The sequence below is a fragment of the Lepisosteus oculatus genome, chromosome 4 (genome assembly GCF_040954835.1).
Source record: "Lepisosteus oculatus isolate fLepOcu1 chromosome 4, fLepOcu1.hap2, whole genome shotgun sequence".
Lineage (NCBI taxonomy): Eukaryota > Metazoa > Chordata > Actinopteri > Semionotiformes > Lepisosteidae > Lepisosteus > Lepisosteus oculatus.
Window position 1 is genome coordinate 37,741,227 of NC_090699.1, and position 23,562 is coordinate 37,764,788.

Below are 23,562 nucleotides of genomic sequence, written 5' to 3' on the forward strand. Positions count from 1 at the left end.
ATCCTCACATTAACAAATGCAATTATGAATTAACTCAGTGACTGATCTGACATTTCCCAATTGGTAATGTACCTAAACATTGCTTTTGTTTGAGCAGGGGAATTTTCACCATGTGCAATGCACTAAACTATTTGTAACTCCATACATACTGCAATTAATAGCCCCAACCAATATTTAAAAGTAAAAGAATTTTACCTACTGTATGTTGTTTGTTAACCAATGTACACATTTACAAAAATGATCTTATGAAAACTGACTTATTTGAGTTTTAAATAAAAAGTCTGAGAGGATGTCAAACTCTATTATCGCCCATTTCTGCCTACCTACAGTAAGAATAAATATCATGCTTTTTGCTTGAATGAGGAATGAATTTTCACACTCCTTCCTCTACTTTATCTTCACTCTTGCAAGAGCTCCCTGGCTCATACTCATTAAAAAAGTGATTTCCAACAGCCCTATATTTACAGACCCAGTGTCGGATTAAGGTGATCAGAGGCCCCTAGGCTACACATTGTGTAGGCCCCCCTACCCATCCCATTACCAGAAAAAAGCGAGAGAAAATACTGTAATAATTCAGTGATGCACTGGGAGTAGCCTGCTACCGCCAATTCAAATGGAATATGACGCAACACACACAGGGAACATGTCCACATACTACTATAGCCTGTAATGTAAGTACAGCAATGCAACCATTAATCAGATTCACAGCCAATCTATGAGCTGGCTCGTCATCTTGATCGGTGTTGATGGGGTCTTCGCCCAAGCCAGCTGCAGCTTTTCTATTGCTGTAGCACTGGCTGCAACAGTAGCTGTAAACTCGGGGTTGGGGTCTGGCACAGGCTGACTGGATGATGATTCATCACACTTGAAATTACCTATCAATTTGGAAATCTTTTTGAGTAGATCCTGCTCACTCTGCTCTTTTAACCGCTGTGCTTTTCGTTTTTGCACCCCACTATCATATTGTAATGCAACGGGGTTCAGGTGGGCACCCTTGCCGACGGTGCAGGGCCGACCTAATGCGGCAAGGGCACCCACCCGAACCCTGTTGCGTTACATTGGTGTCAGAGTGGGATTGGATAGCCCTTCGCTGGGGAAGGCGAGTTAAGCTGGGGAGAGTGTAACGGCCGACAGGTACTGTGCAAGAGCCGGCTTACCAGAGCGGTGACGGCACCGCCCTTCCCTGTAATAGCAGGACCATAGCCCCTGGGCTGTGGAGAGATCTCTCTTCAGCTCATCGGGCTGGGTCCCTGTTGAGTGATGCGGGAGTCCTGGGTTCGAGCCCCCGAAGGTGCGGGGCTGACCTAATGCGGCAAGGGTGCCCACCTAAACCCAATTGCGTTACAATATTGTAACGAATACAGCCAACAGACAGATTGTACGAGCCGGTTGCAGCACGGTGACAGTACTGTCCTCTACTCCTCTGCGTATAACAGAGATCTTGGCTGCCCGGGCTGAGGAAGGTCTTCTTTAGCTCAGCCGGCAAGCCCCTGTTGAATGACGCCTGAGACCCAGGTTCGCTCCCATGTTGTGAGGGACAAATTGGGGCAGGAGCGGTGTGGGCACAAGCCCCAGAACCTGAACTCGCTACAATATTTTCTGTCACACATTTTGATATTAGCCACCGTGAAACTGCACCAGAGATAACCCACTAAGTGACAAAACAGTGATATAAAATCCTCCAAAATAAATTTGAACTGCGAACCTATTGCATCTAACCAATCATCGATTCACAAATTATTCAATGTTTTTATGGACCAATGGGGGCCCACAGGTCTGATAAAAAAATAATAACAACAAAAATCCTGGCCAATCAGGGCCCCATGATCAATGCCAGCCTGTTCATTATTCTGCCCCAGTACACACCAGTTATTGTACTCCTCAGCCAGGTGAATTACCCCAATAAAGCACACTATTCAAATGTCCCTGCTTCCCTGTCTTAATTAGGGTTGGACCAAACTTCTGAAAGTGGGAGAAGATGAAAAGACAAAGGGATCATTATATTTTATACATGGATTAAAACATTATTTTGCAACAATGATGAGCAAAAATCTGTCAGAATGTCTTCTCAAAACATGACTTAGAAAATTGGTGAATATGTGAAATGCATTAGTTACAACAAGAAATGATTGTATACTAAAGCATGTGCAACACTAAAATATTTATTTTAATGTTCAAAATGAGCAATTTAGCTTCAAAGGAAAACATCTCTCAGTTTAGATGGACATTTAAATCACTGACTTCCTTGTAAATTTATTGCTCTTGTTTTGGTTCTGAAGTTGTTTTTTAAACGGATGCTGTAAGAGAATGCATTGCACTGTTCTAATATTCACAATGGATAAAGTAAGTAGTGTGAGTATGTTTTTATCGACCAATTTTCAAATCTGTTATGGACTGCACACTGGATATCTATAATTTCCCTATAAGACTCAATATTTAACAAGCTGTATGATATTAGCACCAAGGATCCAAACAGGATGCCCTGTGTTATATTCTGTATATAAATGTCACAGATGCTATTATAATTCTCCAAAGGAACTGTATCAGCAGACTTGAATTTCTCCAATTCATGCACATCCTCATAAATATTTCCCTTCTCTAGTATGCTAATCGGTCACATGAATGATTAACAGCGAACCTATTTGTTTTCACAGAAGTAATTATAATGCTGCAGAATAATAACTTGCCTCTCTCTTTTTCAGGAAAGCTGGTCTCACATTAATCCTTCAAGGCACACTGGAATGATGTCACACTCATGCCCCAGACAGACCTCCGCATCCATGCCTTTTTTTTTAAACTCTACACACAATTTCCTTAAGGAGTTTTATAAAGCCAAATACAGGAGAATAATGTCAATAAAAACACCATCCACTGGTGTTTCTCCACTCATTCCATTTTAAAAGGCACCATCATACCCTTACAAATGGGAAAATACAGACTATTCTAAGGACATAATTCCAAATCTATTTTAATTAATAATAATAGCCTTTTAATTAATAAATTTAACAGAATGTCTGCAGGTGTGACAAAACAATATTTAAGTCATATTACATAAACAACAGGAGACTAGAAACAGGAAGAACTCTTCTGTCACAGTCCTGCCAGGCCCCTTTCTATACTAGAAAAGAACTAATAGGGCATAGTACTTTCATTTCGGAACAAATGCCCTAAGGATACTGTAAATGTTTCACTCTACACAGAAAAAGGCACCCTTCTTGTCAGATTCCATCAGGTTTTGAAAATCTGATGACATTTCCTTACCATTCAATTTGAGATTCCAAGTCTTTTTTGTGGTGTAATCTCAATCCTACAAGGCTATGACAAGCACAGAAATCAAGGCTCTGGAATGCAAAGTAATAATAAATGCTATTGCTATTTTTTTAAAGTGCACCTTAGCAAATGCTAAATTCTTGATAGTCAATGTGATTTTTGGAACTTTAAATTCTCTTATCATATCTCTCTCAGCACCAGCAGTCACAGGAAGATTTTTATCAATAACATTGGTTTCAGCAAAGCAGATTTAACAGTTTACCTGAACATGAGAAGAAAAAGCTTCTTATTTTGTATTCATTTTTTCTCTCCAAACAAGTCTTTTAAACTAATGTGGCCAGTCTGTTGCTTGATGAATGTTGTGAAAATGCCAAGTAGGAGGACCCTTCTGTTCAAAGCATTTCATTGACTACTAAATGTAAGATGAAGCTCTCCTCTTGCAGCAACTTTATGGGTTTCTGACATTTATCAACTTATATTTGTCACTGCATCCCACATGTAATGCAAAATTCAAATAGCTTCTACATAATATGATAAAGTGGCAGCTTTTACTAAAAATAATGAATACATAAATCAATTGGTATGCATTTATCCACTGTCCAGGCTATTAAAATGAAAACAGCAAAGCATTCACTGTTTTGGTTTTGTCATAATCTTGACAACACAATTTTGAAGTCTAAATCTTAAGTTACATGTGCAAATTATTCTGATGAGTCTGCTGACCAGTGTTATAAGTAATTTGCAGTATATTCTCTTCTGCTGAATAATTACCTGCATTATGGGGAAGAGAATCAATTTAATTCTCTCAGCATTTCTCACTTCTGAAAACTAGAAGCTCATTCTAAATTAAGAAGAGTGTGACAATGGCATTATGAAAAGGAAGACTAATTTAGAGCTCTACAGAGTTCTGCTTCATGCAGAGACTTGTACATCAGCCAAACAAAAAATTATAAAGGCTTACAATTCAGCTGAACTTTGCATTTTGTACTTAGCAATCACAAAACTAAAGTTCTGGCTAAATTAATCTCATTTTTTTTTCTGTGAGTATTACAATTGTGTCTTCTGCATACTTGAAGGATGAACAAGTTACAAAAACAATCTTAAACCTTGCTATAAAGTACAGTACACCCTGTAAATAACACTACAAGGAACTTCATTCTGGGGTACAATCATGTCCGATTCTCAACTGGACATACTGTATCAAGTGTATAATGTGTATTTCTCTGTGGGCTTTGTTTAAATTAGTTTACAATTACATGTATATAAGGCTAAATCTGTCATAACATAGCTTTAGTAAATCGGTAACAACAGATTAGATAAAGATACAGATTTTCTATGGCAAAATAAATCAACTGGCAGCATTTTAAAAGCAAAGCATAAAATAATGTACCATAAATTGTTTTAGACATGTTTATAACTACGATTTGGTTTAATCTCAAGGAATTAAACTAATGAAGATACATTTCTAGTTTGTTAGATAAAGCATGTTATTTTGCTTCTTTTTCTGAACTGGCATTACTTTCTCAGTACAGTTTACTGGAATTTTAAAATATGAACCAATTCAATAAAAATTCAGTGACCACATACAGTAGGCAAAGAGCTTTAAAATGAGTCTTCACCTGTGGAGAGGTACTGTAGGACTGAAACACATAGGAATGTTTAAAAAAATATTGATAAATTAGCAGCTGTCTTAGAATTATATTTTTGTCTAACAGGAAAGGAGATGCTTAAGGAGATTCTCATTCTGCCATTTTGTAACTCAACCTTTTTCATGTAGTATCTGTTTTTAAAATGTATTGTATACCAAATTGCTACTTGAACAATAAGCTAACAATAAGCTAAACAATAAGGTGGCATAAAGTCAGAGCATACTCTGGAATTAGCATGCACACATTGTAGCTGCTAGGTTTTAAATGTGATTAGGACAGCTAATTAAGGTACTGTATATTGCTGTTGAAAGAATAAAAATCTGCTTCAACCTGGCATACTTCCCTGCACACAGCATAATGATGTGCCTTAAATTCAGAACTGGAAAGAAACAGCCACCATCTAGTGGCTGCACTGTTTACTGCACTAAAAATATATAAATTATAAATGTTAGACAGTATGCATCACTGTTTTGGCAAACAAATTAAATTGCATATTGCATAAAATAAAATCAACAGTTAAAATAGTGTTTTAACATTGTTTATTAATAACACTGACCACAAAACTGATTTCAGTGACTGACTTAATTTATAGACCTAATCAAGAGTCAGTTACATTTTCCCTTGAAAAGGAACGAAAAAAAAACCCAGCAAAAATTATCATTCTTCAGACCAAATCTTGGCACTTGAGACTCATAGTTAACCAGGATTTACAGGTTGTTTTAAATTAGTTCTCCTCAATCCTGGTCCTAAGGGACCACTGTTCCTGGAAGTTTTCATCCCAACTGAGCCCTTAATCATTGGTGCTAATTGATGCATGTAATTGATCTGCTTGCTTTTTTTCTTGTCTTTTCTTGATTTTTAAAGAAACGCCGTAGTTAAGGTATGATATATCCAGCATCATCAGCATACAGAACATAGTCTCTCCTCAACCTACTAATTATGAATTTCCTAACCAAATAGTTACTACCAAGCCATTTATTATTAACAGACACAGGTGGGTAATTTATCAAAAATACCCATAATGAGAATTTGTTTTTTTTCCTTCTGTTTAAGTCACACTTGTTACATTTTGGAACAAGTAATAGGTTTATTCCATGCTGAAAAAAAGAAGAAAGAGAACACAACGTTTCGGCCGTGGAGCCTTCTTCAGGTGTGAGGTGGCACACACCTGAAGAAGGTGGCACACCTGAAGAAGGCTCCACGGCCGAAACGTTGTGTTCTCTTTCTTCTTTTTTTCAGCATGGAATAAACCTATTACTTGTTCCTTTGCAGCCTACGCATGCTGACGCAGCTACCCACCTGAACTTGTTACATTTTTACATTTTAGGATAATGCACTTGAATGAAAGTTCTGGACTTCTGAAACTCAAGAGTATAGGGTATAACATGTCAAAAGAGTTGAAACAAAATTAAAAGTACACCTAAAGCAAAAAAACTAAATCAATTTGACTGCAATAACATCTTGGATGAAGCTAAAAATAGAAGACACATAAGAGAACACACTGGTAAAAAAAATATCAACAGCTGAATCGTATATGGAAGGCTTTCATTTTAATTAATTAATTGAACTGTCTTAACTATTTAAACAGGTCTTAATAGTTCATGTTTACTTTTTTCAATTTTTAAATGAATAATGTAATGTAAAAAATAAGACAAAATACTAATAGTTTGACCAACTTAGCACAATCACAGATGATTTGGATTAAAATATAGTTATAATAAAAAATTGGTCAAGAGAGTGTATGAATATTTAAAAATCAAAGAGTTTGTAGAAAAGGCACCTAACAAGGTCTCAAGATAGACATGTCAGTGAAACAAGGTTGCATTCTGTCAGAATTCCTTTTTTTCTTGCGTTGGACTGGCTGATGAAACAAGTGACAAGAAATAGAAGACTTATCATAGACAATGACATTCATGCAAGAAGGAATGGATTACACTGATGATATTAATGATAATGTTTCTTTATTAGCCCTATACAATTTCTTGCATTAGGAATGCGTCTTTTCGCATACCCCAGCTTTTCTCTATGGAGACACAGACACAGAGACAGAGACAGGGAGAGAAGCTTGGGGTCAGAGCGCAGGGTCTGCCATTGTACGGCACCCCTGGAGCAGTTAGGGTTAAGGGCCTTGCTCAGGGGCCCAACGGAGTAGGATTCCTCTGCCGGCCGCGGGATTTGAACCTTCCGGTCACAGGCGCAGATCCTTAACCACAGAGCCACCGCTCCGCCCTACTCTTCCTTCCAGCCAATACCAGGACATTCAATAGAAGATGGAAATTAGACAGTAACACTAAGTGGCATTAGTCTGAACATCAATAAAGGGAAAACAACTTGCAGACCAATTCCAAGGTGAATTACCCAGTTACAGTGAACAACATGCCTTCCATCAGAAGAATGGACATTTCTAATGTGTCAACAGATATTGAAAGTGGGAGGAATGTGAACACACAAAACAGCAAAGCAAACAAAGACATAGTTCAAATTATCTGGAGGTCAGCAACCTCCTAAGCATTTAAACCAAGTTAAGTATCATCTTCAGTGTGTTGCTAATGTCTTTTAAAACTACTTAAAGTGCAATTGACTATTGTAATGGTCTATTCGCTGGGGTTTCTAAATACACATTGAACAAACTCCAATATGTCTGAAATTCGGCAGCCAGAATCCTGACCAGGTCTAGTGCACATAATCACATCACTCCTATCCTGGAGTCCTTGCACTGGCCTCCTCACCTTGCCTCCCCACCTCGCAACCTTTGCTCTTCTAATTCTGGTCTCCTATCTGTCCCCCAAGTCTGTCTGCACTCTATGGGTGACAGTGCCTTCTCCTGTTATGCCCCCAAACCTCTGGAACTGTATCCCCAAGGATTTCAGAGAGTCACCTTCGCTAAACTCATTCAAATCTAAACTAATAACCTTATTCTTTAGAAGAGCCTTTACTTAACTGGTTCTGTTCTTTACCTCTGTGTTCCTTCTGTAATCAGTACTCCCATCCACTGTCTCCTTTCATTGTGTATTATCATTGTACATATTGTTTTTGTCACGCCCCACACTCTCCCTCGCAAACGACGTCACATTCCCGGAACCTCTGCTTCCCAATCTCATCCCTGATTGAACCCAGCACATTCTCACATGCACCAGATTCCTCAAATTCTCACTCCCTAACCAATCATCCAATCACACCCCTTTCCTTTCAGTATTTAAACCCCCTTCGCACACCTTCCCATGCTCACTATTGAGAAGCCTTCATAGTATTCTCCAGTGTGTGTTTCCAAACCTTTTGACTGATCTCCTGTTACGAATCTTCTGCTTCCGCCTCTTGACCTCGCCTTCTGGATTTTGACTTTTGGATTGTTTTTGGATATCTCTCGTTACTGGACCCTCTGCCTCCCTTATCGACCCAGCCTTTGGATTTTGTCTTTTGGATTGTCCCTTTGCTACTCTGCATCCTGTGGGATTCCGGTCACGCACAAGGATCCTCCTATTCCACGTATAGGTTCCATGACAGTTTTATTGCTGCGTTTGATCTGTAAAACTCTTTGAGAAGCCACCTTTAAAAGTGCTATATAAAATAAAGTTGATTATTATTTATCATTGCAAAGCTAGAAAGATTAAAAAATGTCATGCTGCCACAGAGTCAAATGAACTCCAAGAATAACAAGCCTGGAGAGCAGCATCACAGCAGATGGAGATGGCTGATTATGTACGCAGAATGCCACCTCCTGCAATTCCTGGGGAAGACCTTCAATGGACACCATGTGGCGAGAGAAAAAGAGATAGGCCAAAGGAGGCATGATGCATAACAATAGAAGGAAACCTCAAAAGCAGTGGCTTGCCTTCAGAAACAGCACCAAGTCTGCAGAACAGTAGCAGCACTCCCCCTACATCGTCTTCAACACAATGAGATGTAGAGAGAGTACAGAATGAATTAACAAGTGTTTGATGAGCAAAAAAAGACCTTCCCTTTTCCTAATGTTAATAGCCTTAAAACTCCTTTCATGTTACTAATAGATGGCCGTATTAAAATGTTATTCAAAATAATTGAAAGCATTTCTTTGTGTTAAAAAGTGCCTGTGAAAAAGCACCTGACAAACACTTTTAAAGTGCATACCCTCTTTGACACTGAGAGAATAATATAAAAAAACAGATGTTAAATGTTTCATGAACATGCCTATAGCACAACAGACAATTTTGCCTAATGCCATTTATGTTTTCATCAGTTATTCCCTTTGTGTGTACAGAAAAAGGAGTTTAAAGTTACTGCTTATTAAAGATCAATGTGGGTTATGTGCCAATTACTCTTGAACTGAAGATATATCATTTTGCAGCCATGTCAGCAAGAAAAAAGGACTTAACGAGATTTAACCATTCATCTAACACAGGAGAAAAGGAACGCTTAATTGAAGCCTAGGGCTCAGGTCAGTTGACTGGGGACAAGGCTTGGCTGCTGAATGAGAGGTTTGTAAATGTCAACAGTAGGTTTGGAATGTTTTCACAAAGGGCTGCTCCCTTAGTAAAAGCCGAGCATCAGGGTTAGAAAGTTCACAAGCCGGGATTTGAACAAATGTATGGCACAAACTTGCCTTTTAATAAAATACAGTAAACACAAATAAAGGATTCATCTCTTTATTGATTTATTTATTCTAGTTTTTTAGTGCTCCTCAAAGACACTGCACAAGTCAGGTTAGATAACAGTTGTCTTTTTGCAGATTTAAATGGTACTAAACTAGGGCTTGGAGAGAATAACAGTGGCCTTCTTTTCAATTCAATGTATGTAACTGTGTAAAATCTGGGAATGTTTTTTATCCACATATAGCTACGGTAGTCACCTACATCATTATACTGTATTTGCTAATGATGCCAGCTCTGTTACTAGTGAAAGGCTTGTGAACTACTACAATAATATTTTTTTTTTTAATCTTTTCAGATTTCTACTATTTTGTGACACACATAATAGCTCCCTGACAACACACACATCATTGCTTTCATATATGAACACAACAATGTATTTTTGGTCTTTACAATCTGTTAAACAACATGCTTCATATTTAAATTAGTCATTTATCATTATTGTCAAAGCTTAAACTACAGTAATATTAATCCATTAGATAGGCAAGCTCATTCATATGTCTCAAATAAATACTATAGAATTTGTTTAAATGTTTCACTTTGCTCTAATGAAAGACCCACAATAATATGGCTTTCATTGTATTTTTTTTCATATTGGAATATAAGATATAAAGCATTCCAGCATAAGCATGAAGGGACATTGTTAACCCTATTGCTGTGGAATATAAGGGTAGCAAATGGGAAAATTCTGGGTTGTACTATACCGTATGTACTATATGAACACCAATACTTAGCTTTTGTTTGAACTAAATTTAATACATTACTGAAATAAATATTATTCTAGGTATATACAGTACTAATCCTATTTGATTAATTAATATTATAGTATTGATAATAATATATACTATAACTATTTCCTTGCACACATTTTATACAATAAAACATCTTAAATAACACATTTGTCATTTTATATTTGTGTACTGAAGGACAACAAGATAATATTACAAAGCTGGTTCAGTTTTGTACTTAAGGAAAACATGATTTTGTTGGGATACTGAATTTATTTCAATGCCTCCGGAAAAAAATATGTTGCAAAAGATATAAAAATGTCAATTTCATTTGTCCAATGAAATGTCAAAACAACTTGGGAGATTAGGACTCACACAGAAAGCGATGGATGGTGGGAGGAAAAATGCCAAGAAAATAATATTCCAAGATGAAAAATATATTTACTTGGACCATACATTTGTTATAAATTAAATCCTAAAATCAAGGTAATATACAATGTTTATATTGCCTTTAAAAAGAAGCATACTATTTTGCACAACAAAATTTACAGTAGCAATCACATAATAATAACAAGGAAGTATGCTTTGAAAAAAAACAAGATTTAAAGCTGTATTTTTAGAAGTCTGTAACAATTAAACAAATTACAGTACCAATGACCATCGACAACAATTTGTTAATTAAACTGCTAATACGAAGGTTGTTGCAATAGGAGGATCAATTGAAGAAGAAAGTGAAAAGAGCAATAGGGTGATTGTTCAATGACTGTTAATTACCCTGCTTACTATGTTGGCTCAGCTGACCTCTTTCACTGCAGATCTAAATTATGGGGAAATAGACAACAAGAAAAAACCTGTGAAAAAGATCAGGCTGTACTTTTAATAACGATGTGACGGCAGCCATAGTGCGCTAGTATGCTCACCATACATCAGCTATCAGTGGGGAGTAGAACAGAATGAACCAATTCATAAATGGGGATTATTAGGAGACCATGATTGGTAAAGGACAATGGGAAATGTGGCCAGGACACCAGGGTAACACCTCTACTTTTTTTAAGAAAGAATATTTGGTGGAAAATATACAGGCAGAGCAATTCAACCACAAGGCATAGATAGACTAAATCCAACTCTGACCACAAATTTTCAATGTAATCATTTTTAAATAATAAATGGCACACAAATATCACCCTGAAACGTATAAAATCTGTTATCCGACAACTTCACAGCACAACTTCACTAACTCTCCTGGTCAAAGACACTGAATGGAAACCGAGAGGTGAAGGTTCGAGGGGAGAAGCTGGGGCTGCTCTGCCCCTTCCTCTATCATTAAATTTTCTCCTTCCTATTTAAACACTAAACATGCTAACACACACGCATAGAGTTTTTTAATTCCCTCCTTCTCCCTCCTCCTCTTCTTTCTTTTGTGTTTCCTTTGCATCCAGGTTTCCTCTGGGGGGTAAGTGAAGTACACTTCCCTGACCTCAGGGATGGCCACCTCAGGTTGGCAGCGACACCTTGACTCCTTCTGGAGTGGTTCTCACAGCATGATCCAGAGGAGACGCCCGGCCACATTGTTCTCAGTAGCTCTAACCTACTAATTCTCCTCTCTTTGTCCCCAGAAGGTATAGCCTGGTTGTGAGGCAGCACCACAAAAGCAACTCTCAGCCAGTCAGAGGACTTTTTTCACTTCCTTCTCAAGCAGCTTTCTCTTCATTCTCAACCCCTCCGGCAGCACCTCTCAAAGTGATTCCTACAGTCAAGGAGTTCTTTCTCTTTTCCCTAAGGGATTCGCTTCCAGTTGTGAGGCAGAGCCTCTCATGCGACTCTCAGTGAGTCAAGGGGCTATCTCCTCATTTCTATCACCTGAGGGTATAGCCTAGTCATGAGGCAGCGCCTCTCAAAGCAACTCTCAAGAAGTCAAGGGAGTCTTCCTCTTCCATTTCTATCCCCTGAGGTCCTACATGTAGCTCCCTTTCACGAGGCAGCACCTCTCAAATGACCCTCAGGGAGTCAGGGGAGTCATCCTCTTCTTACTCTACCCGTGAGGGCCCAGCTCCCAATCATGAGGAATACTGAGCCCCCTACTTTTAAGCATTTAAACGTTTCCACTTTGTCAGCTTTTAAGATCACATGACCTCAATCACATGAGATCAAATTATCTGAAGGCCAGCAAATCTAAGCATTTAAACCAAGTTAAGTATCATCTTCAGTGTGTTGCTACTGTATATGCTTCTGAGTGCTGAAAAACTCTTCCATTGGAATTGACTATTGAAATACTCTACTCTCTGGAGTTTCTAAATCCACACTGAACAAACTCCAATATGTCCAAAATTCGGCAGCCAGTATCCCGACCATGTCTAGTGCAAGGGATCACATCACTCCTATCCAGGAGTCCTTACACTGGCTTCCTATCAGGTTTTGTGTCTACTTCAAAATCCTCATGCTCCCCTATGAAGCTCTACATGGCTTGGCACCACAGTACCTGTTTGAGCTACTGCCGTCCTACTCCCCACCTCACAACCTTCGCTCTTCTAATTCTGGTCTCCTATCTGTCCCCCAAGCCTGTCCTCACTCTATGGGTGACAGTACCTTCTCCTGTTATTCCCCAAAACCTCTGGAACTCTATCCCCAGGGATATCAGAGAGTCACCTTCCCTAAACTCCTTCAAATCTAGACTAAAAACTTTATTCTTTAGAAGAGCCTTTATTTAACTGGATTTCTTCTTTACCCCTCTGCTCCTACTGTATTCAGTACCCCATCCACTGTTTCCTCTCATTGTGTATTTTCATCGTGCATATGTTGTATATTTTTTTGTTCTTGTTGTCATTCTGTAAAGCACTTTGAAAAGTCACCTTTAAAGGCACTGATTAAAATAGTTTATAATTATTTTTATCTATATTATAAAAAGTTCACTTTCTTAAAACCAGGAGTAAACTCAAAATAACTCAGTGCCACGCAACTGTTTATTCCTATCCAGTTTTTCTTTTTTCCCCTACTGAGCGCTGATGCTTATTACAGACATTCTCAGATTATGCCTAAGGGCTGACAGATGTTTCTTTTTTTTTCAGTGCAAGGTTGTTCATTTCCACCACATTACCACCAAGCGTATTCTGTGCAGCACCCAGCTGATTCAACTTGACTTCTATTTTCGCACAGATGTAGATTCAACTGGACTTATGCTAGCGTGCCTTTCTGAGAGACATTTTCAAAGACTCCAGATTACAAGTATACTGCTAAATACAGTTCATCCACGGTTTTAACAGGGCAATTTAGAACACTCCTGGGGACTTCCAGATTGGTGAATCACATGGGTCTGTGCATCTCAACAGTTTTATCACGTACACAGAACACATTTCCCTGGAAATTAGGAGGCTGGTTCTTGAGGCTGTTAAACTGTTCAAATGTTAAACATTTTGAATGGAATAAGTTTAATTTAATTTAACTTTGATCACCAGGTACAGTATATAGAGAAAAGTCAATCAGTGTCATGTTCTAGAAAGTTTTCCTGAAACCAAAGTCAGGCTTTAAACAAGTGTGTGCTAGAGAACTAAAAAAGAGGTAACAACAATCTGCACTTTGTAATCTCTAAATCTAAGATCATATTTTAAATATCTTTACAAACCATACATTACAAACAAAGCCAGAAAGTCCATAAAAGACACACTGTAGGTTTTGGAAACCTACAGAAACTGAATACTTTACTATGAGTTCATAAGTTTTGACCTACTTACTTACTATTTCTTGGTTCAGATAATCAGAAAATCAGAACAACTAACACAAATAAAAAGCATTATTCTTTTTTAGAGAAATTATTGCGCTTTCTGAGTACTGACAAAACATGATCTGGATGGGTATTGTAAAAGAATTGTGTAATCAATATGTATTTGAGAAAAAAAACACAAAACGATGAAAAAATAAAACAATAGCAGAATCTTTTGAACCTTGGAGAAGTACAGTATCTTCAATGACTTTGAGTAACCTCTAACAATTACTCTTTTCATACTACTCTTCAAGTCAAGGGAGGCTGAACATCTTCAAACCACATTTTCATCTTCAAAACCAAAATAACAAAATCAAAATCCAGGCATAACATATGGGTGAACAAAATAATGAAAAAATAACTGCCAAGATTGCTAAAAGAAGATACTGCCATTCAGCAAGGTAAAGAATGGATCCACCTAATTAACAGCTTCTGACAAAGTGATAATGAAGTTCTTCTGTTTAGCGCAACTGTTCATTTTACACAGAGCTAAAGATGGCTCTTAGGACATTCTCGTTATTCTCATTTTAACACTTTTCACGTTCATTATAGTTTGCAACAAGCCCCCAAGAGGAATGTCATTTTTTTTTTGTTTTCACCAGTTGGCTATAAATGGATGACATGAAATATTCATTTACATTTGTAAATGCAGGCTCATTCCAGAGTTGCGTGAAGATAAAAGGCCATTCAAAGGCATTGAACACAGATGTATGGAGATCATCTGAGGCAGCATTCATATTCCACCCACCTGCCTGTTGTTGGGAACAGAGCTTCACAAGGGTATAATTGTTTCTGAACAGCATAGACACAATACACATCAATTTCGGGTCAATGTATATATGGAGAGGTAGGTTTTAACATTTTTAATTACTGTAGCACTGAGATCTGTTATTAGTGGTGCAACTAGGAAGACAAAGGCAGAGCCCTGTTATGCACACACAGGAACAAGCACAAAAAATCATCACCTCAAATACTATAGCATATCATGACTTTCATCTAGAAAGGAAATATTTTTTGTTATTGAATCAGCAAATACTGTATATTAAAATTAAAACTTTTAGACTCAAAACAATTTAACAAATCAAAACTAATGTATTGTTGGTATTTTCCCTGATACTGTATGGGATTTGTAACCATAGAAATAATTGTTTTATAAATAAATTAAAATTAATTTGCACATGTCCATACTTCTGCCATTGTTTAAATAAATATTTTCAAATTTAGCAGACCTTTTTGTCAAATAAAACCAGTGTGTGAACTATGCATCAATAACTACGTCTAGAAAGTCACCCAGCAAGAAAACCTTAGCTGTACAGTCATATAAAAGAAAGTGCACAAGAGTCAGTAACCAAACTGGGTTTGAAATTGAAATATTCAAAATATGAAGTATCAGTCATTTTCCTTAACCCATACTATAGATCAACTACCCTTGCTTGCAAACATGTAAGCTGCCATTTGAGAAGTGTCTCAGAATTTTTTTCATACTTTATGTGATAGCACTACGTTCATTAATGTGCATGTATGACATACTGTAAGAATTCAGGTGGGTAGCTGCGTCAGCATGCGTAGGCTGCAAAGGAACAAGTAATAGGTTTATTCCATGCTGAAAAAAAGAAGATTCCATGCTGAAAAAAAAAGAAAAAAAGAAAAAGAGAAGAAGTTTCGGCCGTGGAGCCTTCTTCAGGTGACACCTGAAGAAGGCTCCACGGCCGAAACGTTGTGTTCTCTTTCTTCTTTTTTTCAGCATGGAATAAACCTATTACTTGTTCCTTTGCATACTGTAAGAATCCCTCTGTAAACAAATATTTTAATACCCAGCCTATACCCCTGCATATGCAGCAAAAAATATTTCTAAATTCTAAGTTCTTTTAATTAAAAAACAACATAAGAAAGCAAATATATCTGCATTTTTTCAGCTCAGACAAATGGTGTGCAGTGGCTCAATATCAAAAGAAAGGTTATGGTGGAGGTCCATATTGGAGTAATAATGCTATGCATTAAGATCATTTTGCAGGGTCCCACTTGCTGTGAAGCACAGTTTGTAACACGATCAAAGTACGACCATGCAAAAGAAATAATGATTTTTGACTGCAGAAAGAGAGGACACAAAGAGAAAATGACTACTGTAGAGTAGGAGGGAGTGGAGAATAGACAGAGAAGGCTGTGCTGTCACATTGCCAGCTTTCACTCCTGGGTATCTAATTAACTGCTCAGCTGCCACTTATCTCCCAAGAGAAGGCACAGAAAGAGGGTTGTAAATAAGAACTTATCCTTTGCCTTTGATTTTGACATTGAAATTCACTAAGCCATGTGAACTTTTCCTATGGTATACTTATTCTAATAACAAAAAAAATGTTTAATGCCATCAAATAACATTGAAACAAAATGTTACTTTGCATTCTAAACACACAAGCCATTAATTCTCTCCCCTTGTGCATTTTTAAGAAGAAGTGCACATTATGAATTTTCAACTTGCAAAGCCAGGTTCTTTGAGGTTAATATTCAAGTTTCAAAGTTTGTTCAAAGTTTGTTCTTGAGAAGATCTCATATTCAAAACAAAGACTTTGACTTACTGAAGTTTTCATTACTTGTATTCTGACTTGGTTTCCCTTGATTGCACAAGACAAAACTGTGCAATAGTTTTCCAAAGAAATGCAATAAGGTAATATAAAATGCAACAAATCCCATTAGGGTCCCCATAAATGAAATAGAAAACTTGGTTTAAGAGCTTTGCGTTAATGGAACTATTGCTAGATTGTTGTGGCACATCTAGTTCAAATCTTGTAATTAAGATTCAAAGAACTAAAAGATTTAAAGATTGCAAGAACTGTGGAAATCTGCAATTTCAATTTAATAATCTATCCATTCATTATCACAAAATTGCATGTCTTGGTAAGGGTCACAGCAAAATAGAGCCCTGGAACCACATGGTGCAGAGCAGTGCTGATAGCAAGTGATAGAATGGGGCACCTGTCTATTGCAGGGCACTGGACAAAATGGGATACCATAGAAGACATTCCTTAGACACCTTTTCATGATATTCCCATTCTATGGGGTAGGAAAGCATAGAGAAAACACTGACAACTAAAGAAAAGCAATGGCCTAGCCACTGTAAAATCATTAGGAAAATGATAAAAGACCTAGGATAAATCTACCACGGCAGAATGGCATGCAAGGGTAATGTAAATATATAAATATAAGGGCCTTACCTTTCTCTTGTTATTAGGGCTGACATACAAGTAATTCAGAATAGTTTTTGCTCCTACTTTGTCATTAAGCTTCTCATATGTGGTTCCATAGTCAGTTGACCTGAAATTTAATTAGAAGACTCAGTGAATAGGTTATTGCAATCAACAGCATTGGGCTATATTTAATAGGCAGAGTCAAAGCAATTTAATAATGTTTCCTATTTTCTTTAATACACTAATGCTGTACACATAAAACAATGCCGATTTTGACTGACAAATTGCAAATTAACAGTGAAATAAGAAAATAAAGCAGTTGGCAAGGTATGTATTTAGGCAGACCCATTTATAAAGAGAAAGCCAACCATGAAATACAAAAGAGATTATTAAATTAATGTGCCTGTTACACCACCAACCCATCCACCCCCACACTCTTCCTCTGGTTTCTAAACATTTCAGAATACACTGCTGTTGCCTCAAACTGGCGTGTCAGCCACTGAAAGACTTTCCTTGTTTATCCCCAAATCTATTGAGATTCTTTTTCTACAAGTTGAACCTAATCAGTGCAAGGTGTCAAACTGAAGATCATTGAGGATTCCAGTTTAGCAAGGGAACTGGCCTCAGCAGAATGGGATACTGTGACACTGTCAGGCAAATCAACCCCAAACTGTTTTCAGTCTCCGGTCCAAGATTAAAACACAAGTCTGGCTTTTCCTTTTAGGATTTCACTGATTTTGGCGCATGGGCTGAGCATCTGCGCTCTATCAGTTTAGTGAGGCAGATCCCTTTTCCCAGTGGTTGTGTATTTGAAATACTAGACATGATTCTCCCTTTTTTTAATTATTTTTTAATTCACTGAAACACATATTACAAAAAAAAAATATCACCAATAATATAATAAATCAGACAGCAGTATACACTAAAATGTACTATATACTACAGTATATCTAGGAATTTAAAATTCACTCTTTGGAAAAAAATGCTGTTGGTCACAACAATGTCATCATTTTGGAGGTTATGCTCCAAGTATAGTCAGTAGACAAAGAACAGCTGCTTTGATTCTAACCAGATGAAGATAGGACAGGAAAAGAAAGAAAAAAATAACAGTCGGTATATTACAGTATAAGCACTTATTCTTTTCAGAAATACTATGAATACAGTAAAAAAATTACAGAGAAGAGAGGCACCAAGGTCACTTTCTCACGATCGTGTTGTGAAGTGAGAGACCAGCTACCCCCACCCAAGGGGCACAATTTAAATTTAATCAATCAACCTGAGTAGCATGTCTTTGAAAAGTGGGAGTTCAGCGAAGCACCTGGTGAAAACACATGTGAACAAAGGAGGAATGTACTAATTTACAGAAAGGTACCCAACTCCAGGATTGAGAATCAGCAGTGCTAACCGCTACGCCAGCATGCCCCCAGGCTGCATCAATTCCATAAATAATATTTCTGTATCTTAATTACAAGAAGGAAGTATTGCTACTGGGCATTAATATGAAAGATCAAACTTGTTATAAATACTACATCCATCCATTTTCTAACTGCTTTAGCCAACACAGAAGGGGGAGGGGCAGGTGGGGGGGGGGGCTGTCATGGCAAACAATCCATCACAGGACAGACACACATAAACAAACTCACAAACACACTCACACCAGAGCCAATTGTACCAGAAGCCAATTAACCTACCAGTAAAGTATGTCTTTAGACTGTGGGAGCACCCAGAGAAGAACATACAGCATAAACTCCACACAGATAGCACCCCAGGTCTCGAATTGAACCCAAGGCCACAGTGCTGCAAGGTATCGATGCTACCCACTGTGCCACAGAGCCACCCCAGTACTATATCTACTTAAATAATTCTTCATTTTATGTTCTGTATATCATAAACACCCCTATCTTTTTGCATTTCATTTCATGCATCCCTCTTTCACCTTTTCTCCATTTTTGCAGCTGCCCCTTGATTAACTCCACACCCTGGCACTCTTGTCCTATGGCAGGAAGGCTGTCCACAACCAAGCCAAATCACCCCATAACTAAATACTGTTACTCAGCACTATAACTAAATACTCAATATACATGGGTTTCATTATTCCGTATCAGATGTTATATACATTTAATTTGGAAGATGAAGGTTAACTTTTTGTAATCCAGACAAGTTTGATTAAAAAAATAATAATGTTAAACCCATCCTGTCAGTATGAGATTTGTAATGAAAACAGTTCAACCTTGCACATCTCCGTAACCACCAAAAAGCAAATTCTGTATGGATCTAGGCCAAAGTTCTCAAGGACATTCACCTGCAAACTTTAAACGTGCAACTTTTTGGAACCAAATATTTACAGATTTCTTCAGGTGTTCTGCAGAAATCCTTTCTGAATCCTTTATACAGTGCTGCTTGGAAGTTTGTGAACTGTGAACTGGACCCAGATGATTCGCCATCATCGAGCAAACTACGAATTCAGTCACACCAAAATATTCTTGGGGAGAATGTCAGCCCTCTGTCCATGAGCTGAAGATGAGCCTAAAAGGGGATCCTCCAGCATCACAATGACCCTGACATTCCCGTAAATCTCTCAAAGAACAGATTATGAGGAAGACATTTTGTGTTTTGGAATGGCCAAGTCAAAGTTCAGATCTCAACCCAAGAGAAATGTAGTGACAAGACCCGAAGCAGGTTCTTCATGTAAGACAGCAAACAAATCTGGTGTGGTTGAAGCAGTTTTGTAAGGAAGAATGGGCAACACTCCTCAAAGCAGATGTTAAAGACTGATTGGTAACTATGGGAAATATTTGGTTGGTGTCATATCTTCTACAGGGTGTGCCACTGCTTATTGAATTAGGTTCACAGAGGGATCATTGAGTTTCTGTTAAATAATAATTTATAAGTTTTATTTAATAAATAATGAAACAATGAAACTATATAGATTTTGTATGTGTGACTGTTGGGTTATCTTCATTAAGTATTGAAGTTCGTATAAAAGTGTTTTTAAGATAATGTGTCTAAGACATATGAAAGGTTCACATACTTTCAAGGAGAACTGTATTTCCTTTAAAACCAGTGTGTTTTCTATGAATTTCTCATTAACTAGGAGCAAAAATAAAGATGCAAGTATTCATTTTCTTTCTCCTGATACCTCATACAGAGAAAAACCCACAAGATGCCAGTAAGTTCCTACAGTATGTATACTGCTAAATTCCTGTGATATTCACTAATACACAAAGAGAATTACCTACTGGATGAATATGCAACTGTAACTTATTCCCACAAGGTAAATAGATCCTTTATTTAAACAAGCCAGTCTATTTTCGCTGTAATTACTTTTCCTTAGTTCTACTGAGGATATAACAGTCTTCAGGCCAAATCAAAAAAGTTCTCAAGATTTAGTGTGAATCAGTGAAGCCGTTAATTCTCACAGTAAAGCAGTGATGGCCCTATAACCACTTAGGGTTATTCCTTGTTCTATGAAGTGTCAAAAGGAACAGTAATAAAATACAGAGAAAACGTCAGGTAACATGCTCACAAAGGACCAGAAGAAAGATAATGGAAATTTCTAAAGGGGGCAGCACAAAAGAACAAGCTGAATGCCATTGAATGTGTATCTGAAGTCAGAGAAAGCGATCTGAGAAGGCAAAGAATTCCACCTCAACTGAAGACAGCTCAACAAATTAAAGTGTCAATAAAGAGGCAGCTGTGAAAAGTTGGTTTAGAGGCTGGCACTGCAGTTAGGAAACCAGCTACAGTACGTCTGCAGCAACCAAATAAAAAATAATGGAATTTGACATGAATGGAGGTCCAACTAGTACCTTTTGTTTGAAGTTTCTCAAAAATGGCAAAAATGTAATATTTTATTTTGTATATGACAAATAACACAAAATAACAACCAAAACCATTTATAAATTACTGTACAGTACATAAACTGCACTGTCCTTTTAACACTAACATGTCCTGTCATTTGCCAAACCACTTTATACCATATGGTGGAAGCCAGAGCCTACCCGGCAAGCAACAAGCCTAAGGCAGGGTACAGCCTGGACACGGCACCAGTCCATCGCATGGCTCAACACTAACATAACACAATTAAATTTACTAATCTGCCACAGATCAAATTACAGTATTCACTGTTCAATTATTGCTGGAGTAAAATAATCTGTTTTTTTTTTTTGCTTTATTTCTCATAGGAAATAAATCTGAAATGTTCTCATAAAGATCTACTTCTTAGCTTTTATTTTATGTTATCTGAATGAATGCCTCATCAAATACATAATTATACTGTACATAAAACTGACCATACTAATTATTGACTTATTCAAGCTGAAATGGCAAGTTCTGCACCATAACCCCTTAACTATGTACTGTATGCTCGTTTAGTAGAAAGAAGCTGCAAACTTATCAAACAGAAATAAAATGTTTAGGAATTGATGTGTGAAAAAATAATAAATGTTATTTTTCTATAATCCAACAAGATGTCCTGTTTTTCCAGCATAAATATGTAGATTGAACAGCATTTTTGAAGTACATTTCACTGATAGTACCAGCAATACACTTATTTCATATGCCATCAAGAAATCAGAGTAATCGTAATGTGAAACTGGACATTGCTCACATCAAACAACCACTGAAGATATTGCTTTTGAAGATGTGAAGTACATTTCATCCCATGTTGAAGAAATAAATGCATTTAGTTGTTACTGATAGAACTGTGCTGTAAATATGAATGACCAAATCAATAAAATCAGATGATGCAGCATTTCAGCCTGGAATCATGTTTGAAAGCCTTTTTTCTTCTTCTGAAGAAATTATTACATAGCTTTAAAACTGCTTTTTAAATATTTTAATTTTTTCATGTTTGGCAATTCTTATTTATGGTAACATGTTGTTGTAGCTTTTGTTTATGAAATATATATGCAAATAAACATTGTACTTACTTATTCAGTCTTTAAAACTGCTCATCAGAATGGGAAAAACAATATAGTGACAGAGATAGAAACAGACTTTCTACTTAGAAAAGTCACTTTTGACAGAACTAGGGATCTTCCTTCTGCCTCCTTTACAATTAACCAGCATCTAGGCCACATCTACAACCATGAGAGTGTCTTTTTACATAATGCTTTTTGAAAGTATTAATTTCCTGATGAGACTGTCCAAAATATTTACATTAAGCAAAAGAATCAGCAGCAGCAGTAGTAATATACCGTTCCATTACTGAAGTATTGAGTGTATTAAAAGCAAATGGCAATGACAAAAACATACTTTAGTCAACAATAAATATTATTTGAATCAAAGACTTATTGAGACAGTGTTCTTCTACAACTATTCTAAATATAAATACAGCCATCCATTTTTAGTAACCACTTTATTCCTAGCAAGCATAGGGCACAAGGCAAGACTTCACCCTAGGGGGGAAGTCAGTATATCGCGTAGCACATAAACACACCAATTTAGTCTTATTGTATGTCATTGGACTGACCCATGCTGACACAGGGAGTGCACGTAAATACACATACAGAAGACACACCAAGTGGAGTTTAAATTCAGGATTCAGAAGTTAGTAGGCAGCAGTGCCAGAAATAATGCCACCATGCGACTCTAAATAAATATATACTGTAAGTAAATAAATGGCATGCAGTCTCTAGGAAATTCATCCTTTTCTTTTGAGCTTTTGGCTCCCAAGCCTACTATAATGCCTGTACTTCCCTTACACTGTTAATCATATTTGTATGCTTAAAAAAAGAATTACATATTTCTTGTTATCACTGCAGATATATATCTGTGAGTAGTTTTGGGATGAACTAGGTCATAAAACACAATATTTATAGCTTCTCCAGAGATGAGCAGGACAGTTGGTAATATGCTCCCCTGACTCTTAAGTCAGGGATAGGATGAACATAAAAAGAAGTATGTTTGCAAAAGGCAATGAAAGGATGAACTTCTGAATTACTGCCACTTCAGATATATAGGATACTAGTGGTAATATTGCTAGAATGAAGACATGGTGCTTGTGTATACTGTTTCTGGAAAAACAAGACATTCAAAAATTAATCCACAAAAAATCATTACTAATCAAACTTAAAGACTTAAAGTGTCTACAGTTGACACTTGATTCCATGTTATTGCCTTGTTGTTTCATATAAGTTAAAGCATAAACACTGATGACTATTGGAAAAAGTCTGATATTTTCTCTGAAGGAGGATCATGGTCAATACTGACTAAATAATGTCTCATTGGGATACGATGTGATGAAATCTATATATATATATTATATGAACACACGGGTGCTACTTCCATGATGAAAAGAGAAAATTAAAATTAAAAACAAATAACATTTTGACTGTGGAGCCCATTCCA

At 37.1% G+C, this 23,562-nt stretch overlaps 1 protein-coding gene across 3 annotated transcripts in view; it reads right to left on the reverse strand.

Moving 5' to 3' along the window:
- sorcs1 (sortilin-related VPS10 domain containing receptor 1) overlaps positions 1–23,562 on the reverse strand; it is a 231,540-nt gene that overhangs the window by 72,016 nt on the left and 135,962 nt on the right. For all 3 annotated transcript variants that reach the window (XM_006630828.3, XM_015347402.2, XM_015347403.2), the window contains exon 3: positions 17,239–17,338. In XM_006630828.3, coding sequence (XP_006630891.2) covers positions 17,239–17,338 — 100 coding nt within the window. The remainder of the gene's footprint in view (positions 1–17,238; positions 17,339–23,562) is intronic.